Source organism: Mya arenaria, chromosome 11, assembly GCF_026914265.1.
Source record: "Mya arenaria isolate MELC-2E11 chromosome 11, ASM2691426v1".
Classification (NCBI taxonomy): domain Eukaryota; kingdom Metazoa; phylum Mollusca; class Bivalvia; order Myida; family Myidae; genus Mya; species Mya arenaria.
This window is the reverse complement of record NC_069132.1, coordinates 71,252,024-71,273,761: the sequence shown is the minus strand read 5'-3', so window position 1 is coordinate 71,273,761 and position 21,738 is coordinate 71,252,024. Positions and strand designations below refer to the sequence as shown.

The window sequence follows — 21,738 nt, the reverse complement described above, 5'->3', positions numbered from 1 at the left end:
AAAAACGCATGGTCTTTGGATAGGTAGATCAAAATACAAAAGTATCAAATTGATTCATGGTATTAATTTTACAACTGAGTACATAAAATCTCTGGGGGTTTTCTTTGGCAATGATAAAGATAAATGTGTAAATTTAAGTTGGACTGAAAAAATCGAAAAATGTAAACAACTTATTAATTCATGGAGTAAACGAAAACTCACCTTTTTTGGGAAGATAACTGTTATAAAGTCATTACTTTTTCCAAAACTAGTATACTTAGCCCAAAATATAGTTACACCCGATTTCATTATTAAGACAATTAACTCGATGATCTTCGAATTTTTATGGAACGGAAAAAGAGACAAAATAAAGCGCACAACAATTATTGGAAATAAACTTGAGGGTGGTTTAGATATGCCAGACTTTGGACTTTTCTCTAAAACTATGAAATTAAAATGGGCAACACATCTTATAAGCAAAACTGATGCTAACTGGAAAATTATACCATCTGTACTGCTTGACCAGTTCGGAAAGAATTTCCTCATCTTTTACATGAACATAGAATCTATCAAATCTTTACAACCTATCACATATAAACTAACCAAATTTTATAATCAACTACTTTCAACGTGGATTCATTTTAAACAACTGAATGCCAACCAAACTAAAATACCCACTACCTTTTATGATATTAGAAAAGAAATTATCTGGGGCAATAAATTTATAAAACATAATAATAAAAGCTTACTGTTTAAGAATTGGATTGAATCGGATTTAATATTCGTAAACGACATACTTTCAAATACTGGCACTATAGACACCAATCTGATTCTAGATAAACTTAAAAACAAAACTAATTGGATAGCGGAACTAAATATAGTTAAAAAAGCCATTCCGATCCAATGGAAAATATCTGTGAAATCAAATGAATCAATAAATACTAATGTCAATTCAAAACTTTTAATAAGGTTTGGGAACAAACTAATTAACGAAATGACAAACAAGGAAATGTATCAGCTCTTTGTCCGGCAAATTTTCGAAACACCGTATATCCATAGATACTGGAATAAACGTGTACAAGAAAGTATCGAGTGGAAATCATGGTATTATATAGTTCATGAATCTATCGTTGACAACAAAGTTAAACAATTCAAAATTAAATTATTAAATAATTTAGTGGCGACTAACTTAAATTTATTTACATGGAAATTGAGAGACAGTCCTCTGTGTATGTGTTGCAAGGAAGTTGAAGATTATCAACATTTTTTTATCCATTGTTCTTCATTATCAAATGTTTGGTCGACGATAAATGCCTTATTTAAAAAATGTGGTATAAAGAAAATGTTTAATGATATCAAATATATTGTAATAGGATATAAGATACACCAAAAAGAATACAACTGTGTGAATATTGTTTTAAGTCAAATATGTTACTGTATTTATAAAACATACTTCATATGCGACCGGAGAATGAAGCCCATAAACATATTGTCTTATTTATATTACGATCTGATTGCTTTAGAAACATACCTACGAATACAAAATGTCAATTACCGATTCCTAAATGACTTTATAAAAAACCTTAAGTACATTCAATAGATACTTTGAGTGTATATACTTTTTTTAAATCTTTGTCTATGTATTACTTTATTACCTGTGACATTGTTGCCTTTATTATCTAATAAACGGACTGTTATACTTTAGCAGTTCCAAAAAGAAAAAAGAAATCAATAATGGTTGTGTTATTATTCTCATCAGGCTTGCAGTCAGATATGTTTTTTCTCAGCCAGGGTGACCTATTAATTACACAGTAAACGCATGGATACTTTATGAATTCAATCACTCTCGCACTCTAGGCATCAAGTGCAGCACAATGAAGGTGCCACCACTTGCAAAAAAAAGTCACACTTTATCCAGCTGGTTTCTGTTGTTGAATGATGGGGTGGTTCTTCCAACTGGCAACCTGCACACACAATGTTTTCAGATTTCAACTTTGTTTTTGACCACTTTAAGTAGCTCTGTGGGGACTCTGCTTTCTCTTCATTAACAACAGATTTTGATTTGATTTCAATTTTTCTACATGTAGGTTTATTATTTTCAACATTTTGATTATGACTATGTTTAACACTTTCACTGGTTTCAGTTTGTATTAGGTCTTGATTCAGGAACAGTTCCTTTGTTTTAGTTGAAATCCTTTTACTCCGTCGCATATTTATAACTGGTAATAATTGTCATTCTGTGCCATAGAAATATAATAAAATAAAGCGTAAGCATTACCTTATTCCTTCCTCAAATTGATCGGTGAAAAGATGTTAAAAACCCTGTTCAAACCTCGTCTATGTTTACATGTTTATGTCCTTGACCCGCACCGGAAGTTAAGATCAGCTGTTAACTGTCAGAATGATGCACAGAAAATTTACACTTTTTCAATGAAATCTTTTGAATTAAACACTTGTACACGTCTTAAAACCTTTCTTTTACTCTTCTTGTGTGTTTTGGTTAAAGTTTCATTCAACAATCACTTTAATCATGCTAATTTCAATTATTTCCAATTTTTATGCCCCCGAAGGTGGGCATATTAAAATCGCACCGTCCGTCCGTCCGGCTCTGTAGCTCTCCCTTGTATGGGCAGATTTTAAAATAACTTGCCACATGTGTTCCACATACCAAGACGACGTGTGGCGTGCAAGACTCGTGTCCCTACCTCAAAGGTCAAGGTCACACTTAGTGTTTATTTACAATGGAGTGCTGCATATAAGGACATAGAGTATAGGTTGTCGTGTCCGGTCTGTAACTTTCTCTTGTATAAACAGATTTTAAAATAACTTGCCACATGTGTACCACATACCAAGACGACGTGTCGCGTGCAAGACCCGTGTCCCTACCTCAAAGGTCAAGGTCACACTTAGTGTTTATTCACAATGGAGTGCTGCATATAAGGACATAGAGTATAGGTTGTGGTGTCCGGGCTGTAACTTTCCCTTGTATGGACAGATTTTAAAATAACTTGCCACATGTGTTCCACATACCAAGACGACGTGTCGCGTGCAAGACCCGTGTCCCTACCTCAAAGGTCAAGGTCACACTTAGTGTTTATTTACAATGGAGTGCTGCATATAAGGACATAGAGTATAGGTTGTCGTGTCCGGGCTGTTACTTTCCCTTGTATGGACAGATTTTAAAATAAGTTGCCACATGTGTTCCACATACCAAGACGACGTGTCGCGTGCAAGACCCGTGTCCCTACCTCAAAGGTCAAGGTCACACTTAGTGTTTATTCACAATTGAGTGCTGCATATAAGGACATAGAGTTTAGGTTGTCGTGTCTGGGCTGTAACTTTCTCTTGTATGGACAGATTTTAAAATAACTTGCCACATGTGTTCCACATACCAAGACGACGTGTCGCGTGCAAGACCCGTGTCCCTACCTCAAAGGTCAAGGTCACACTTAGTGTGTATTCACAATGGAGTGCTGCATATAAGGATATAGAGTATAGGTTGTCGTGTCCGGGCTGTAACTTTCTCTTGTATGGACAGATTTTAAAATAACTTGCCACATGTGTTCCACATACCAAGACGACGTGTCGCGTGCAAGACCCGTGTCCCTACCTCAAAGGTCAAGGTCACACTTAGTGTTTATTTACAATGGAGTGCTGCATATAAGGACATAGAGTATAGGTTGTCGTGTCCAGGCTGTAACTTTCCCTTGTATGGACAGATTTTAAAATAACTTGTCACATGTGTTCCACATACCAAGATGACGTGTCGCGTGCAAGACCCGTGTCCCTACCTCAAAGGTCAAGGTCACACTTAGTGTTTATTCACAATGGAGTGCTGCATATAAGGACATAGAGTATAGGTTGTCGTGTCCGGGCTGTAACTTTCCCTTGTATGGACAGATTTTAAAATAACTTGCCACATGTGTTCCACATACCAAGACGACGTGTCGCGTGCAAGACCCGTGTCCCTACCTCAAAGGTCAAGGTCACACTTAGTGTTTATTTACAATGGAGTGCTGCATATAAGGACATAGAGTATAGGTTGTCGTGTCCGGGCTGTAACTTTCCCTTGTATGGACAGATTTTAAAATAAGTTGTCACATGTGTTCCACATACCAAGACGACGTGTCGCGTGCAAGACCCGTGTCCCTACCTCAAAGGTAAAGGTCACACTTAGTGTTTATTCACAATGGAGTGCTGCATATAAGGACATAGAGTATAGGTTGTCGTGTCCGGGCTGTAACTTTCTCTTGTATGGACAGATTTTAAAATAACTTGCCACATGTGTTCCACATACCAAGACGACGTGTCGCGTGCAAGACCCATGTCCCTACCTCAAAGGTCAAGGTCACACTTAGTGTTTATTCACAATGGAGTGCTGCATATAAGGATATAGAGTATAGGTTGTCGTGTCCGGGCTGTAACTTTCTCTTGTATGGACAGATTTTAAAATAACTTGCCACATGTGTTCCACATACCAAGACGACGTGTCGCGTGCAAGACCGGTGTCCCTACCTCAAAGGTCAAGGTCACACTTAGTGTTTATTTACAATGGAGTGCTGCATATAAGGACATAGAGTATAGGTTGTCGTGTCCAGGCTGTAACTTTCCCTTGTATGGACAGATTTTAAAATAACTTGTCACATGTGTTCCACATACCAAGACGACGTGTCGCGTGCAAGACCCGTGTCCCTACCTCAAAGGTCAAGGTCACACTTAGTGTTTATTCACAATGGAGTGCTGCATATAAGGACATAGAGTATAGGTTGTGGTGTCCGGGCTGTAACTTTCTCTTGTATGGACAGATTTTAAAATAACTTGCCACATGTGTTCCACATACCAAGACGACGTGTCGCGTGCAAGACACGTGTCCCTGCCTCAAAGGTCAAGGTCACACATATTGTTTATTCACAATGGAGTGCTGCATATAAGGACATAGAGTTTAGGTTGTCGTGTCCGGGCTGTTACTTTCCCTTGTATGGACAGATTTTAAAATCACTTGCTACATGTGTTCCACATACGAAGACGACGTGTCGTGTGCAAGACCCATGTCCCTACCTCTAAGGTGAAAGACACACTTAGTGTTTATTCACAAGGGAATTCTGAATATAAGGACATAACAGTGTAGGTTGTCAAGTATGGGTGGTATTTTTTATGTTCAGAGGCAATTTAAAATAACTTGCCATATGTATTTGACACGTAAAGGCAAGATCAACTTTTCATGTACTGACCTTGTTCGTAGGTCAATGTCACATTCGGGGGCATTCGTCACATACTGTGACAGCTCTTGTTTGAATATAAACAACAACTTTTACGTTCCGTGACATCACAAGTGGATGATTTGGCCAATTGTAGCTGAGACCAAAAATCCTACTCCCAGATCGCAGATACAGACCAAATTGGCTGTTTCCCCTTGCGAAAAAATGTCCATTTTCCCAAAATTTAAAAAGAATTTCCCAATTTGATAAATGCAGATTACTTTAATGAATAAAAAAGCAATGAACTTCTTGAAATATAAACAAAGTATTGACAAGACTCTTTCACAGCATAATGTATGCATAAAAAGTTATAACATGTATATTTTACATTATCCCGGAACAACCTATTTTCGACCGCCCCCTGAAAATGGGTAAAACACTTTTATTTTGCGTCACTTCCTGTAAAAATAAGCTCCAATTGTTAACCTTAACATTATAACTGTCGGAAAACTTCATTTGAAAAAGGATGGGAATGCTAGTGTTAAAAATCCTTCATTTAGAATGATTTCATGTGTAAAATACTTCTTTAAAATCATGTTTTTGTTTGTTTGCCAGATTTAATATATCTCTCGGAGCCTAAAACCTATGCCCTATTGTTTTCTAAGTATAGTGCACAACATTAATAGCGCATCAAAATTTGGTATGTTTCTTATTCTAAAATTAATGAAATTTATCTACAGGTAACTGTATTGCATTATAAATTGGCTCTCAGTTATTATAAAATCATACATATTGCAGCCTAGGTAGGTCATATGAGGCTCATTCAGAGTAAGGCCAGTGATACCAGGGTTCATGATGGGTGAATTTATCATTTTGTACCCATGTGAGAGCCATTAGAAGGGATGATGCATTCCTTTGCCCCTCTTGTGGTGATAAGTAACTATAAAGTGACTGTATGGCAGATGTGTAAACATTTAATTACTTTTTAAAAAAATAAAATACTCTAAACAGTTGAAACAAGTTAAACAAATTAAAATGAAAAATATTGTGCACCAACTTTTGTTGTTAAGTATACTTAAATTTCATGGTCGAAAACAGGTTGTATCTAGGTCAAATACAACATGTGACAGCCGCCATTTTGGATGCAAAATGTAAACAACAGACGATTGAAACAGATTTTATTTTTTTGTTTTTTCAAAGATGAATGATTGCTTTAAATGGTACACACAAACATTTATCTTTAATTATCCCTTATCTATGATTGAAATGTAAATAATCCTTAGGCGGTCGAAAACAGGTTGTTCCGGGATATATTAGCTGTTTTGGCCTGATTTTGTTATTTTCCCAATGTCAACGTTTTTTCCCAATTTGCAAGGCACAGGCAGTTAACATTCACACTTGTGAAGTTTCATTTTGTTGTGATGAGTATTTTTCTAAAAATGCCATTCAATGTTCTAATACGCTTAAAGATTAAAATTAAGCACACGGGGTAATGACGTCAGAGGGCACATGCGCATCTTTGAGGCCTTGCAGTTATGTTGACCTACATTCAAGATATTTATAAACAGAAATCACGCTTTACATTTAAATTGCATGTTTTGAAAAAAAAACAGCGAAATAAATAACTTTGCAGCTAAGTGTTTATTTAATATAGCATACTAGAACTAATTATAATTGTATGACCATATTTTTTCGCTTTTCAAGTGTTCGGTATTTGTGCCCTTCATAGCATAAATTGAAGGGTGATTTACTGTCCATAAAATGAATGATTATTGACGCAAAATTGATAAGATCGCAAATCTGTGCTTTGACAGATTTTGTCACATTAACCAAAGACGTTTCATACAAAATTTAAACTTACTACAACAAAAAATCTCCAAGATAATTGTAAAAAACCTCCAAAAGTGTTAGAATTTGTGACCTTAGCCAGTACTGGTTGAGGAGCAGTTTCCAACAGTTTTTACAGGGTTTTATTGAATTATTGATACATGTTTAAATCCATGCTAAAAAGGGTTCACATGTAAGATAACTGCAGACACCGTTCTGATTTGCTGGTGATGAGAAGCAGTTTCTGACAACTTGATTTTGCAGTGTGTTTTAGGTGCTTATCAAGTGGGGTTTTTTTTATCTGTGTACTAATTAACTAAAACATAAGAAAATATAATTTAATTTTAAGCATTCTAAAAAATTAAACCCTATAATTTCGATTCAATATTTCTTTAAAAGTCAAATTATTGATTTATGATAATTGAATTCATTTCTGATAGAAACTTGTGTTTGTAAACATTTTGTATGTGGGTGTGAAACTAGCATGACAATACTGTTCGCAAATATGAACACAATAATCATCATTTGTATTAGTCATTTTAGGAAAACCTTGTAGCTATTATTATGTCTCCCCCTCTCTGGGGGAGACATATTGTTTTTGCCCTGTCCGTCAGTCCGGTAGTCCGTCAGTCCGTCCGTACGTCACACTTCGTTTCCGATTGATAACTGGAAAACCGCATGACCTAGGATCACCAAACTTGGTAGGGAGGTTGGTCGTGAGGTGTAGAGGATCCCTATTGTTTTTGGGGTCACTAGGTCAAAGGTCAAGGTCGCGGCGACCCCCAATATAAAAAACATTTCTGCTCAAAATCTTGAGAACGGTTTGACCTAGGTTCACCAAACTTGGTAGGGAGGTTGGTCATGAGGTGTAGAAGATCCCTATTGTTTTTGGGGTCACTAGATCAAAGGTCAAGGTCGCGGCGACCCCCAATGTAAAAAACATTTCCGCTCAATATCTTGAGAATGGTTTGACCTAGGTTCACCAAACTTGGTAGGGAGGTTGATCATGAGGTTTAGAAAACTCCTATATTTTGGGGGGTCACAAGGTCAAAGGTCAACGTCGCTGTGACCTCTAATGTAAAAAAATATTTCCGTGCAATATCAGGAGAATGCTTTGATCTAGGTTCACCAAACTTTGAAGTGAGGTTGGTCATGATGTCTAGATGATCCCAATTGTTTTGGGGGTAACAAGGTCAATAGTCAAGGTCGTGGTGACCTTCCATGTAAAAATCACTTGCGTGTAATATCTTTATGTCTCCCCCATTCATGGGGAGACATATTGTTTTTGCCCTGTCCGTCAGTCAGTCCATCAGTCTGTCAGTCAGTCAGTCAGTACGTCACACTTCGTTTCCGCCCAATAACTATAGAACTCTTAGACCCAGGAACTTCATACTTGGTATGCTAGTTGGTCATGACTAGTAGATGACCCCTATTGAATTTGGGGTCACTAGGTCAAAGATCAGGGTCAACGTGACCTTGAGGTGAAGAAACGGTTTCCACTCAATAACTAAAGATCCTTTGGGTCCAGGAACTTCATACTTGGTATGCTAGTTGTTCATGACTATTAGATGACTCCTATTGATTTTGAGATCAAAAGGTCAAAGGTCAAGGTTACCTTCAGGTAAAAAATGTTATGTTGGCAGTGACCTTAAGCTTAAAAATGGTTTCTGCTCAATAACTAAAGAAAGCTTGTACCCAGGAACTTCATAGTTGTTCATGACTAGTAGATGACTCCTATTGATTTTGAGATCAGTAGGTCAATGGTCAAGGTCACCGTGACCTTGAGGTGAAGAAACTGTTTCCGCTCAATAACTAGAGAACGCTTGCAACCAGGAATTTCATACTTGGTATGCTAGTTGGTCATGACTAGAAGATGACCCATATTGATTTTGAGATCACTAGGTCAAAGGTCAAGGTTGCCATGACCTTGAAGTGAAGAAAAAGTTTCCGCTCAATAACTAAAGATCTTTTGGTTTCAGGAACTTCATACTTGGTAAGCTAGTTGTTCATGACTAGAAGATGACCCCTATTGATTTTCAGATCAAAGGTCAAAGGTCAAGGTTACCTTCAGGTAAAAAATGATACGTTGGCGGTGACCTTAAGCTTAAAAATGGTTTCTGCTCAATAACTTAAGAACGCTTGTACCCAGGAACTTCATTCTTGGTACGCTAGTCGGTCATGACTAGTAGATGACCCCTATTGATTTTGAGATCAGTAGGTCAAAGGTCAAGGTTGCCATGACCTTGAGTTGAAGAAATGGTTACCGCTCAGTAACTAAAGAACACTTGCACCCAAGAACTTAATACTTGGTATGCAAGTTGGTTATGTAGATGATCCCTATTGATGTTGTGATCAGTAGGTAAAAGGTCATGGTCACGATGACTGTGAGCTGAAAAATGGTTTCCAATCAATAATTGAATAACGCTTGCGCCCAGGAACTTCATACAATGCAAACTTCGTTTACATTTTCCATGGTTAATCAACAACACTTTCTTCTCTTCACTATTTAATATAATCGAATAAACCAAACTTCACTGTTGGTTTGTCTCCAGTCCAAAGTTACAAATTTCATGTCCATCATTTATTTTTTCTCAGCTACGACCACACAATAGGGGAGACAAGCGCTTTTTCAAAAAAGCAATCTCTAGTTAGATATGCAAATAAGGTTCACACACATTTCGGTGCGCGTGACGTTACCCCATGTGTGAGTTTGTGTAAAAAAGGAAAAAGATACATGGAATATAAAATGATAATGTCTTATGTGTCTAGATATGAACTCCAGATTTTGATTGCCTTGTTTTAACTTAGAATTTAATTGCATTACCTTCTTTAAGAAGATCTGAAGAAAGTACGCGAAAAAGCAATTTGTCGGAAACTGCTTCTTAACCAGTATAGAATTTCAATCTTTTTATCTTGGCCGTACATGTATCATTTCTCAGTCTGCGCCATATGGTCCAACAATCTGGATTGAGGCTATGAGCCATCAAAATTATCAGTGGCAATGGCAAGGCAGAGTGGTAAGATAATCAGACTCTGGATTGGAGGGTCTAGGGTTTGATCTCCACAATTTCTTTGTTGACAATTATAAAGTTTTACCCTGGAGTGGTTTGTAATCGCATATACATATCTATTTTACACGTTCATCACTATAATAGCTCTTCAGAGCTTATAAATGTGACTTCTTCATCATTCTTTCATTCATTGCGACGTAAGCTAAATCTTCACTTGAACCTTGTATCGCTTTTCTTATTTCTCTGTTTTTGAAATTTAAAAAAAGAACAGACAGGAATGGTAACAGGGCCCAAATGGCCCTTATTTCTGACAGTTGCAGGAACTTCTTTGGTACCAAGTGCATTGTAATTCTATTATTTACTACAATAATTGTTGTTTGTTTTCTACTTAAGACTTATGAACCCTCTGGTAGTGAAGAAGTGGTAAAGCAATACAGACGTAAACAACTGGAGAGTAACTGGAGTCGATATACTGAAATTTCTTCATCTGATGATGACGACTTGCCAACAAAGAGGGGGGAAGACTTCAACAAGTTGTTTGCTCAAGCAGGTATGTACATTATACAGTTCAAATATAAATTTCATTTCTAGTTTGTCGCAGAACAAAGCTGATGTTTTGTTGTAGCCTTGGTGTTGTCATCAGTGTCATGGTGCAAACACTTTGTCATAACTCTAAAAACGGTCTCATATACTTACTTGACACTACGTACATTTGTTGCCAGCACAGGTGAAGCAAGCAAGGCCCATGACTCTGGCTTGTCAAGTCAGGCATCTTTAGTTTAAGGAATGTTTGTCATGTAAAAGCTGCACTCTCACAGTTTTGACATATTTTAAGTTTTAGTCTCATAATCAGCTGATTTGGGCATCAATGCCTTTAATTCAGTCATATAAGATAACTCACAATAGAAACTATCTCTATTGTTTGGAAAACTGCAGAAAAAATTTAATTTTTCTTAAAGCCTTAATAATGCTTTTTGCCATTAAACATCAATTATTTAACGTAAATATGAAAAACTGGTCTGGTCTTTCGTCAGCAGTCTTATATCACTGATTTCCAGACATTTACGCAAAAATTGACTCATTCAAAAAATTAAAAAAGTTGCCAAAACGCTCAATCTGTGAGAGTGCAGCTTTAATTCTCTGCTGTGCATCCCTTGTTTATTACACTTATGTCACAGTAGGGGTCAATTTCCTGCGTATTTATGTCTCCCCCATTCATGGGGAGACATTGTTTTTGCCCTGTCCGTCAGTCCTTTGACCTAGTGATCAGTCAGTCAGTCCGTCAGTCCGTCACACTTCGTTTCCCCTCAATAACTATAGAACGCTTAGACACAGGAACTTAATACTTGGTATGCTAGTTGGTCATGACTTGTAGAGGACCCCTATTGATTTTGGGGTCCCTAGGTCAAAGGTCAAGGTCGCCGTACCCTTTAAGTGAAGAAACGGTTTCCGCTCAATAACTAAAGATCCTTTGGGTCCAGGAACTTTATACTTGGTATGCTAGTTGTTCATGACTAGAAGAGGACGGTGACCTTAATCTTGGTTTCTGCTCAATAACTAAAGAACGTTTAATACTTGGTACACTAGGTGGTAATGACTAGAACATCACTCCTATTGATTTTGAGATCAGTAGGTCAAAGGTCCAGGTTACCATGTCCTTGAGGTGAAGAAACGGGTTTCACTCAATAACTACAGAACGCTTGCACCCAGGAACTTCATACTTGGTATGCTAATAGGTCATGACTAGTTGGTGACCCTTATTGATTTTAAGATAACTAGTTCAAAGGTCAAGGTCACCTTGACCTTGAGGTGAAGAAACGTTCTCCGCTCAATAACTAAAGATCCTTTGGGTCCAGAACTTCATACTTGGTATGCTAGTTGTTCATGACAAGAAGATGACCCCTATTGATTTTGAGATCAAAAGGTCAAAGGTCAAGGTTACCTTCAGGTAAAAAACGATATGTTGGTGGTTACCTTAAGCTTAAAAATGGTTTCTGCTCAATAACTAAAGAATGCTTGTACCCAGGAACTTAATACTTGGTATGCTAGTTGGTCATGTCTAGAAGACGACTCCTATTGATTTTGAGATCAAAAGGTCCAAGGTCACCGTGACCTTGAGGTGAGGAAACGGTCCGGCTCAGTAACTAAACAACGCTTGCACCCAGGAATTTCATACTTGGTATGCAAGTTGGTCATGACTAGTAGATGACCCCTATTGATTTTGTAATCAGTCTGTTAGTCAGTCAGTCAGTCCGTCAGTCTGTTTGTCACACTTTGTTTCCGCTCAATAAATAGAGAACGCTTGCACCCAGGAACTTCATACTTGGTATGCTAGTCGGTCATGACTAGTAGATGACCCCTATTGATTTTGAGATCAGTAGGTCAAAGGTCAAGGTTGCCGTGACCTTGAGGTGAAGAATAGCTACCGCTCAGGAACTAAAGAACACTTGCAACCAAGTGTGTTTAATACTTGGTATGCAAGTTGGTCATGTAGATGATCCCTATTGATTTTGTGATCAGTAGGTCAAAGGTCAATGTCACAATGACCTTGAGCTGAAAAATGGCTTCCGATCAATAAATGAATAACGCTTGCACCCAGGAACTTCATACAATGCAAACTTTGTTTACATTTTCCAAGATCAATCAACAACACTTCCTTTTCTTCACTATTTAATATGGATGAATAAACCAAACTTCACTGTTGGTTCATGTCCAGTCCAAAATTACAAATTTCATGTCCATCATTTATTTTTTCTTAGCTACAACCACACAATAGGGGAGACAAGCGCTTTTTTCAAAAAAGCAATATCTAGTTATTTATGAGGGTTATTTAGAGTTGACACTTTCAGAGTAGATAATGTCATTGTCTCATTAATACACGGCTGTGAACAACCAATTCAATATGAATACCAAATGTATTTATTAATGTGACCGATGGGAAATAAATAACAAACAAATTCGAGTAAAAATGCTTTAATAGTTATATAATGGATATATTTCAATCCGTTTTAAAAACATGGTATATAGGCAGTCTGTTCTCTAGTTCTGTTTTGAAACCTTTTTATCAAATGTGATGCTAATATTAATTTTCATAACATATTTTAATTATTTAATTGCTCTACACATGTCGGTCGGTCCGTCCGTCCGTCAGTCCGTCCGTCCGTCAGTCCGTCCGTCGGTAGACCAAAGCTTTTCCAAGTGATAGCTCAACAGTTCCTAGACGTATGGTCATCAAACTTAATATGAAGGTTTGGCCTGAATAGTAGATGACCCCTATTGATTTTAGGGCTCATCGGATCAAAGGTCAAGGTCAAAGTGACCTTTAATGGTAAAAGAATTTTAAAGCTTGTCCGAGTGATAACTCAACAATGCCTAGACCAATGGTCATCAAACTTGATATGGAAGTTGGGCCTGACCATTAGATGACCCCTGTTGTTTTTGGGGTTCATCGGGCGAAAGGTCAAGGTCACAGTGACCTTGAATGGTAGAAGGTTTACAGGTGATAACTCAACAATGCCTGCACCCATGGCACTCAAACTTAACTTGGAGGTTGGGTCTGACCAGGAGATGACCTTATTTATTTAAGGGGTCATTGGGCCAAAGGTCAAGGTCACAGCGACCTTGAAACTTGACAATGCCTGCACCTATGGTCCTCAATCTTGATATGAAGGTTGGGCCTGACCAATAGATGACCCCTATTGACTTTGGGGGTTATTGGGCCAAAGGTCAAGGTCACAGTAGCCTTTAAAAGTAGCCAGTAACGCAAAAAAGTTAACAAATCTTCTCCTAGTGATATCTCAACAATGCCCAAATCTATGACCATCAAACTTGACATGGAAGTTGGGCCTGACCAGAAGATGACCCTTTTTATGCCCCCCTTCGAAGAAGAGGGGTATATTGCTTTGTACATGTCGGTCGGTCGGTCTGTCAGTCAGTCGGTTGATCAAAGCTTGTCCGAGTGATAACTCAACAATTCCTTCATGTATGGTTATTAAACTTGACATGAAGATAGGGCCTGACCAGTAGATGACCCCTATTGATTGATTTTAGAGGTCAAAGGTCAAGGTCACAGTGACCTTAAATGGTAAAAGGATTTGAAAGCTTGTCAGAGTGATTAATCAACAATGCCTAGACCTATGGTCAACAAACTTGACATACAGGCTTGGCCTGACCAGTTGATGACCCCTATTGATTTTAGGGGTCATCGGGTCAAAGGTCATGGTCACAGTGACCTTTAATGATAAAAGGTTGTCTGATTGGTAATTTGACAATGCCTGTGCCCATGGCCCTCAATCTTGACTTGTAGGTTGGGTCTGACCAGAAGATGACCCCTATTGATTTTGGGGTCCATCGGGCCAAAGGTCAAGGTCACATTGTCCTTGAATGAGAAAAAGTTTTCCAAGTGACAACTCTACAATGCCTTCACCCATGGCCCTCAAACTTGACTTGGAGGTTCGGCCTGACCAGTAGATGACTCCTTTTGATTTAGGGGGTCATCTGTCCAAAGGTCCAGGTCACATTGACCTTGAATGATAAAAGGTTGTCCGAGTGATAACTCCACAATGCCTTCACCCATGGCCCTCAACTTGACTTGTAGGTTGGGCCTGACCAGTTGATTATCCCTATTCATTTTGGGGGTCATCAGGTCAAAGGGCAAGGTCACAGTGACCTTGAAGGCAAACTTGACAATTCCTGGATCTATGGTCATCAAACTTGACATGAAGGTTGGGCCTGACCAGTAGATGACCACTCTTGATTTTGGGTTTCATCGGGTCAAAGGTCATGGTCACAGTGACCTTTAACATTAAAAAGTTAACAAAGCTTCTCCCAATGATATCTCAACAAAGCCTTGACCTATGATCATCAAACTTGAAGAGGGGGTTAGGCCTGACCTTTAGATGACCCCTTTTAATTTATGGGGTCATCTGGTCAAAGGTCAAGGTCACAGTGACCTTGAAAGCAAAAAGCTTGTCTGTGTGATAATTTGACACTGCCTGCACCCATGGCCCTAAAACTTGACTTGTTTGAGGTCCATGCATATTTCATTCAATTGTCCCAATAATCCTGACAACATGGCGCTCAGGGGGGGGGGGGGGGCATAATGTTTGACATACATCTCTTGTTATTTTCTTAATTGTAACATGTATGTTAGTGATATATGATGCACTATAATTTCATTCCATTTACATCGTTTAATGTTGATCATATTTATGGGCTATTATATATGACATATAGCATTACTTTAATTCTTATTCTAAAGCATTGTAATAATAATTTTAATATTATTTGAAAAAGTGAACAAAATCATAGTAGTATGAGAAGATGTTTTGTTCATTTCTGTAATAAACCTCCAGTACTGCACAGCAGGACTCTCAGATCTGAGATCTGATAGATGGAAAATGCAATAAAGAATAAGATTAATATACAGAACCTATACTATACACAGATGGGTGGAGGGCACTTAAAGAAGGCTTAAACTAGGCCTTTAAGTCATGTGCTGGAGGTGCTCTTGTTTGCTCATCTGATCATCAACTGTTTGGGATAAGCTGTTAGGATGGAATAATGGCTGCTTCTTGTTTACAGTCATATGTTTTCTGATTTATTTATCATTATAAATAGGTATTAACATTTTTCATTTTTAAGGTAATAGCATACAATCAGATATCTATTTAAGGAGGGTCAGCTGCACAGTTTCGATTTAAAGACGAGAAAGATTGGGATCATGATCAAGGAAGTGCAAATGTGGGAACTCTTAACCTCGATCTTCACGGCCTAATTAAGTCCCTTGACTGTATTCCAATGCATCAGAGACTTGGCATTGACGAGGGACTATTTTCAGTAAGCCCTTGTTGATGATGATTTCATTGTTTTTTCTTTGTTAGATAGTATAATGTCAGAATATTGTATAGACGTAAAACATTACTTGTTTCAAAGAACACATGCAGATAGTTTGTTTAATATTTATGCAAAAAGCTACAGAAACAAGCTCAGTAGCAAAAAGTTTAAACACAAACCCGGTTTAGTGGCACTGGGCAAACGCCAAAGACATAGAACACAAAATCACAAACAAGAAACATAGAAGAACAGCACAAAACTCCACAAACAGCACAGTGCATACATACTATATATATAAAAAATAGGTATGTTTATCAAGAATTGTTAGGTACCGCTTTGGAACGGTCAGTAAAATGTAAATTTACTGGGGGTTTAAACCAGTTTATGTGCACAAACCTCACTCTTATCCCAACAATCCTTAATAAAGTGGAAACGCAAAAGGTAAATCTTATCAAAGTATGCATTAATTTGAGGAAACTTATCAATAAAACAAATAAAACCTAAAACATTACTGTTAATGAAGAACACATGAAAATGGTTTGTTTAATTATTAAACGTTACTGGTAATAAAAACACATCCATATAGTTTGTTTAATTGTTTAATATTACTTGTATTGTAGAACACATGAAAATTGTTTGTTAAACATCATTACTGGCTTTGAAGGACACATAAAAATAGTTTGTTTATACTATACTTTTAGAGTCCTCGTTATTAACTTATAATTGGTACCTGGTTTTTGTGAGTTGTCATCATATGTTTTAAGAAAGACATTGAGGTGTAACCATACTCTCACATAGCCTTGTCTTTGTTGGTGGTGTTGTGCAAAAGTGGAATGGCAATAACTCAAAAACAATTAAAGATATTTATATGAAACTTAATACACATGTTATCATTAAAATTTGCATGTGTGTAGCTAGACCTATAACTCTGGCTGTAATAATCATAACAGACAAGAGGTTGTATCCGCAGGTTTTCCTGCGTTTGCTATATGTATGCTTTTTACTGATAATAGTGTTATGCTAATTGTTCATAAATTATGCTTTTCTTTTAGCAAGATCAGATGTGTGAGATTCTGTCATATTCATCGAAAAATCAAGAAAAATATGATAAACAAAAAAGACAACAGAAGACTGCCCAACCAACCGTAGTAGTTTCAAGCAATGGTAAGCATGCAAATGGTAAACAGCTGAAAGCAAATGCCAAAAAAGTGAACAGCAAAGATCATAGAAAACAAAATTCTATAGAACCAGAGGCGAACAATAAAATTAGAGTGACAAATGCTTCAAGAGATGAAGTTATTGGAACCAAGAATTATATGTCTCTATCAAAACCACCTGACGTAAAGAAATTAGAAGATGACTTGGATGCTTTATTAGGCCTTAGTGATACAAACTGTGCAATACATGAAGAGCATCATACAGAATCTGCAGATGAAAACACTCATAAAAGGGAAGATGTTAAAAACGCACAAACTATGTCCCCGGATAAACCATGTGATACTGGTGTTGTTAAAAAGAAAGTCTCTGTCAGTGAAAATGGTACGTATTGACGCGGACCTACAAACCAGGTCCGTGATTTTGATTTCAGTGGTTACTCACCATGATTATACAGTTTTTGAACAAAAATGTCAAGGGTTTGTTCACGTCCTTTGTGTTGTGTGCAGCATTAGTTTCATGCACATAACATTATTTTTATGGAACTTGGCAATACACATAGGAAATAATGTTTAGCAAGGCTCATAACTGGTATAATAATTATGCCCCCCTTCGAGGAAGAGGGGTATATTGCTTTGCACATGTCGGTCGGTCGGTCCGTCTGTCCGTCCGTCTTTAGACCAAAGCTTGTCCAAGTGATAACTCAAAGTTTCCTACTGGTATGGTCTTCAAACTTGTCATGAAGGTTGGGCCTGACCAGTAGATGACCCCTATTGATTTTAGGGCTCATCGGGTCAAAGGTCAAGGTCACATTGACCTTTGATGGTAAAATAATTTTAAAGCTTGTCAGAGTGATAAATCATCAATGCCTGCACCCATGGCCCTCATACTTGACTTGGAGGTTGGGCCAGACCAGTAGATGACCCCTATTGTTTTTGGGGGTCATGGCGCCAAAGGTCAAGGTCACAGTTACCTTGAATGGTAAAAGGTTGTCCACGTGATAAGTCCACAATGCCTGCACACATGGCCCTCAAACTTGACATGGAGGTTGGGTCTGACCAGTAGTTGACCCCTATTGTTTTTGGGGGTCATCACGCTAAAGGTCAATGTCACAGTGACCTTGAATGGTAAAAGGTTGTCCGTGTGATAACTCGACAATGCCTGCACCCATGGCCCTCAAACTTGACTTGGAGGTTGGGCCTGACCAGTAGATGACCCCTATTGATTTTAGGGGTCAAAGGTCAAGGTCACAGTGATCTTGAAAGCAAACTCAACAATTCCTGGACCTATGGTCATCAAACTTGATATCAAGGTTGGCCTGACCAGTAGATGACCTCTCTTGACTTTGGGGGTCATGGTCACAGTAACCTTTAACACAAAAAAAATAACAAATCTTCTCCCAGTGATATCTAAACAATGCCTGAACATATGACCATCAAACTTGACTTGGAGGCTTGGCCTGGGCAGTAGATGACCCTTATTGATTTTAGGAGTCATCGGATCAAAGCTCAAGTTCACAGTGACCTTGAATTTGAAAACGTTTCGAGTGATAACACAACAATGCCTGCACCCATGGCCCTCAAACTTGACTTGGAGTTGCTTCTGACCTTTAAATGACCCCTTATGATTTAAGGGGTAATTGAGTCAAAGGTTAAGGTCACAGTGACCTTGAAAGAAAAAAGCTTGTCTGTGTGATAACTTGTCAATGCCTGCACCCATACCCTCTAACTTGACATTTAGGTTTTTGGTGACCAGCTGATGACTCCTATGGATTTTGAGCTCATAGAGTCAAAGGTTATGGTCATAACACACTCTATCCTCACACTTTGAATGGTCATAATCTTAAAACTGCCTCAACGGCATCCAATGTCAGTGACAAATCAGCTGTCTTTTCAGTCCATGCATATTTTATTCAAATGTCCACATAATCCTGACATCATGGCGCTCGGGGGGGGGGGGGGGGGGGGGGGGGCATAATGTTTGACAAACACCTCTTGTTGATCCTTGATTGACTGAGCAATTGACTGTATTCATCACTATTAGATTTACAATTGTATAGTGTCAACATGATCATCAAGGGTCGATATTAGAGCATGTGGTATAAACTTCAAAGACGCAAATATTTTGTTAGGTTTACTTCGATTGTTAAGACAGCTAAGTCAGGTATGTTTCCTTGGTAAAAACTAGTGTTCTCCCACCTAAGATAAGTAGATAAAAAAATGGCCATGCTGGAAATTCTTATTTTGCCCACTGGCAAAAGTAAAACAAGTACCTGTATGGAACTCTTTTTTTTATTGAAATCATACAATTACCTCCCTCGTTGAAGACCGTTGTCTGTAGCATCATGGAAACCTTGTCTTGTGGCATTTTTAGCTTGACTATTCGAAGAATAAGGAGAGCTAAACTACTCATCCTGGCGTCGGCGTTGGCGTCACACCTTGGTTAAGGTTTTGCATGTAAGCACCTTTAAGTCATTATCTCAGTAAATACATCAGTTATTGCATTGAAACTTTGGATATGTATTCCCAACTATCTTACATACTAAATTGATGAAGTTAGATAACAATTATTTGAATATAACGCAAATAATAGGCCTTTATTATTTGACTTAGAAATTCTGGTTAAGGTTTTGCGTGTAAGCACACATAGGTTAATATCTCAGCAACTAATTGAGGATTGCATTGATACTCGATACAATGGTACTCAACCATCCAACCTACTAAATTAACCAAGTTAGATAACTCTTGTTTACATTTAATGCAAATAATTGCCCTTTATTATTTGACTTAGAAATTCTGGTTAAGGTTTTGCGTGTAAGCACACATAGGTTAATATCTCAGCAACTAATTGAGGTATTGCATTGAGACTTTATACAATGGTACTCAACCATCCAACCTACTTAATTAACCAAGTTAGATTACTCTTATTTGCATTTAATGCAACATAATTGCCCTTTATTATTGGACTTAGAAATTCTGGTTAAGAATTTGCATGTAACCACATTTAAGTCAATATCTCAGCAAATGTATCATGTATTGCATTGAAACATTAGATAGGTATTCCCAGATAACACTTTTTTGAATATAATGCAAATTATGGGCCTTTATTATTTGACTTAGACATTCTGGTTAAGGTTTTGCATGTAAGCACACATAGGTTAATATCTCAGCAATTACTTGATGGATTGCATTGAGACTTTATACAATGGTACTCAACCATCCAATCCACTTAAATAAGCAAGTAAGATAACTCCAGTTTGCATTAAATTAAAATAATGGCCCCTTTTTTATTCGACATAGAAATTCTGGTTAAGGTTTTGCATGTAACCAATACCTCCGCGAATACATCATGTATTGCATTGAAACTTTACACACAGGCTCCCATCTATTTAACCTTCTTATTTAATCAAGTAAGATAACTCTATCTTTAAAAATATATAATTTTTACCCCTTTATTATGCGACTTAGAAATTCTGGTTAAGGTCTTGCATGTTAGCACACACAGGATAATATCTCAGCAACTATTTGATGTATTGCATTGAGACTTTATACAATGGTATTCAACCACCCTACTTAATTGAATAACCAAGTTAGATAACTGTATTTTGCAAATAATGGCCCTTTATTATTAGACTTAGAAATTCTCGTTAAATTTTGCATGGAACCACATTTATGTTAATATCTCAGCACACCATGTATTGCATTGAAATCTAATCTAACAGTGATCGATGCATTTTTTGCCAAAACGTTTCAATCCCTACATTGAAAAGCGGCGGAATAGTCGAGCGCGCTGTTTCTGTGACAGCTCTTGTTTAAAATCCAAATTATTATTTCTCACTTTAATTGACACCATAAGTTTTCATGCTGCATTCAAGAAACAATGCTGCACTCTCCTCAGAACTATTTAAACAACGATTTGGCTATTTACATGATCTGAATCGCTGCGCGCATATCCATGATAACCACGAGTTATCACACACACACCCACACACACACACACACACACACACACACACATATATAATAGGATTATTAGTACTGCGTTTTGATCCGGGAGGTTGTATTCGACTCGAGTGGATTTTTGCAGATTTGGATTTCACGGGGCGGAAGCCGAGTGAATTCAAAATCTGCAAAAATCCACTCGAGTCGAATACAACCTCCCGGATCAAAACGCAATACTAATAACCCTTTTATTATATACATTGCTGGTTAGATCACTGAAAAGTCACATGTTTTCATAATAAATGTCATTTTAACTACGCACTATTTTGTTTTATGACGTCATTTTAACATCGCGCAACGATACTTGTTATGACGTGACGAGAGTATGCATTGCGTGAGGATTTATGATGGGTATATACATAGATATATATATATATATATATATATATATATATATATATATATATATATATATATATATATATATATATATATATATATATAAACGCACATTATTTTCACTACGCACAAGAGTTCCAGCGAAAATAAAATCCATTTGTACTTATTTTGTTCAACTGAAGTGGTAGAAAAAGCATCTTCAAACTTAGAAAAGAACAAAGACAATTAAAATGTGTTTCAGTGTAAATTTGCAATATCTTTCACCTCGTGATCGCCAAATGAAATTATTTCACTCGTGGTGCTCGGTGAAATATATTTCTATCTTACTCTAAAGCATACAATTATCCTCTATATTTTCATTAGTGTTGCCAGTGATTTTGAAATTTGTTTGTA

General features: G+C 37.4%; 1 protein-coding gene across 1 annotated transcript in view; it reads left to right on the top strand.

Moving 5' to 3' along the window:
• The window catches only part of LOC128209422 (cell death regulator Aven-like), a 31,916-nt gene that overhangs the window by 9,670 nt on the left and 508 nt on the right, over positions 1-21,738 (top strand). The window contains exons 2-4 of the mRNA XM_052913447.1: positions 10,409-10,565; positions 15,690-15,853; positions 16,903-17,389. Coding sequence (XP_052769407.1) covers positions 10,409-10,565; positions 15,690-15,853; positions 16,903-17,389 — 808 coding nt within the window. The remainder of the gene's footprint in view (positions 1-10,408; positions 10,566-15,689; positions 15,854-16,902; positions 17,390-21,738) is intronic.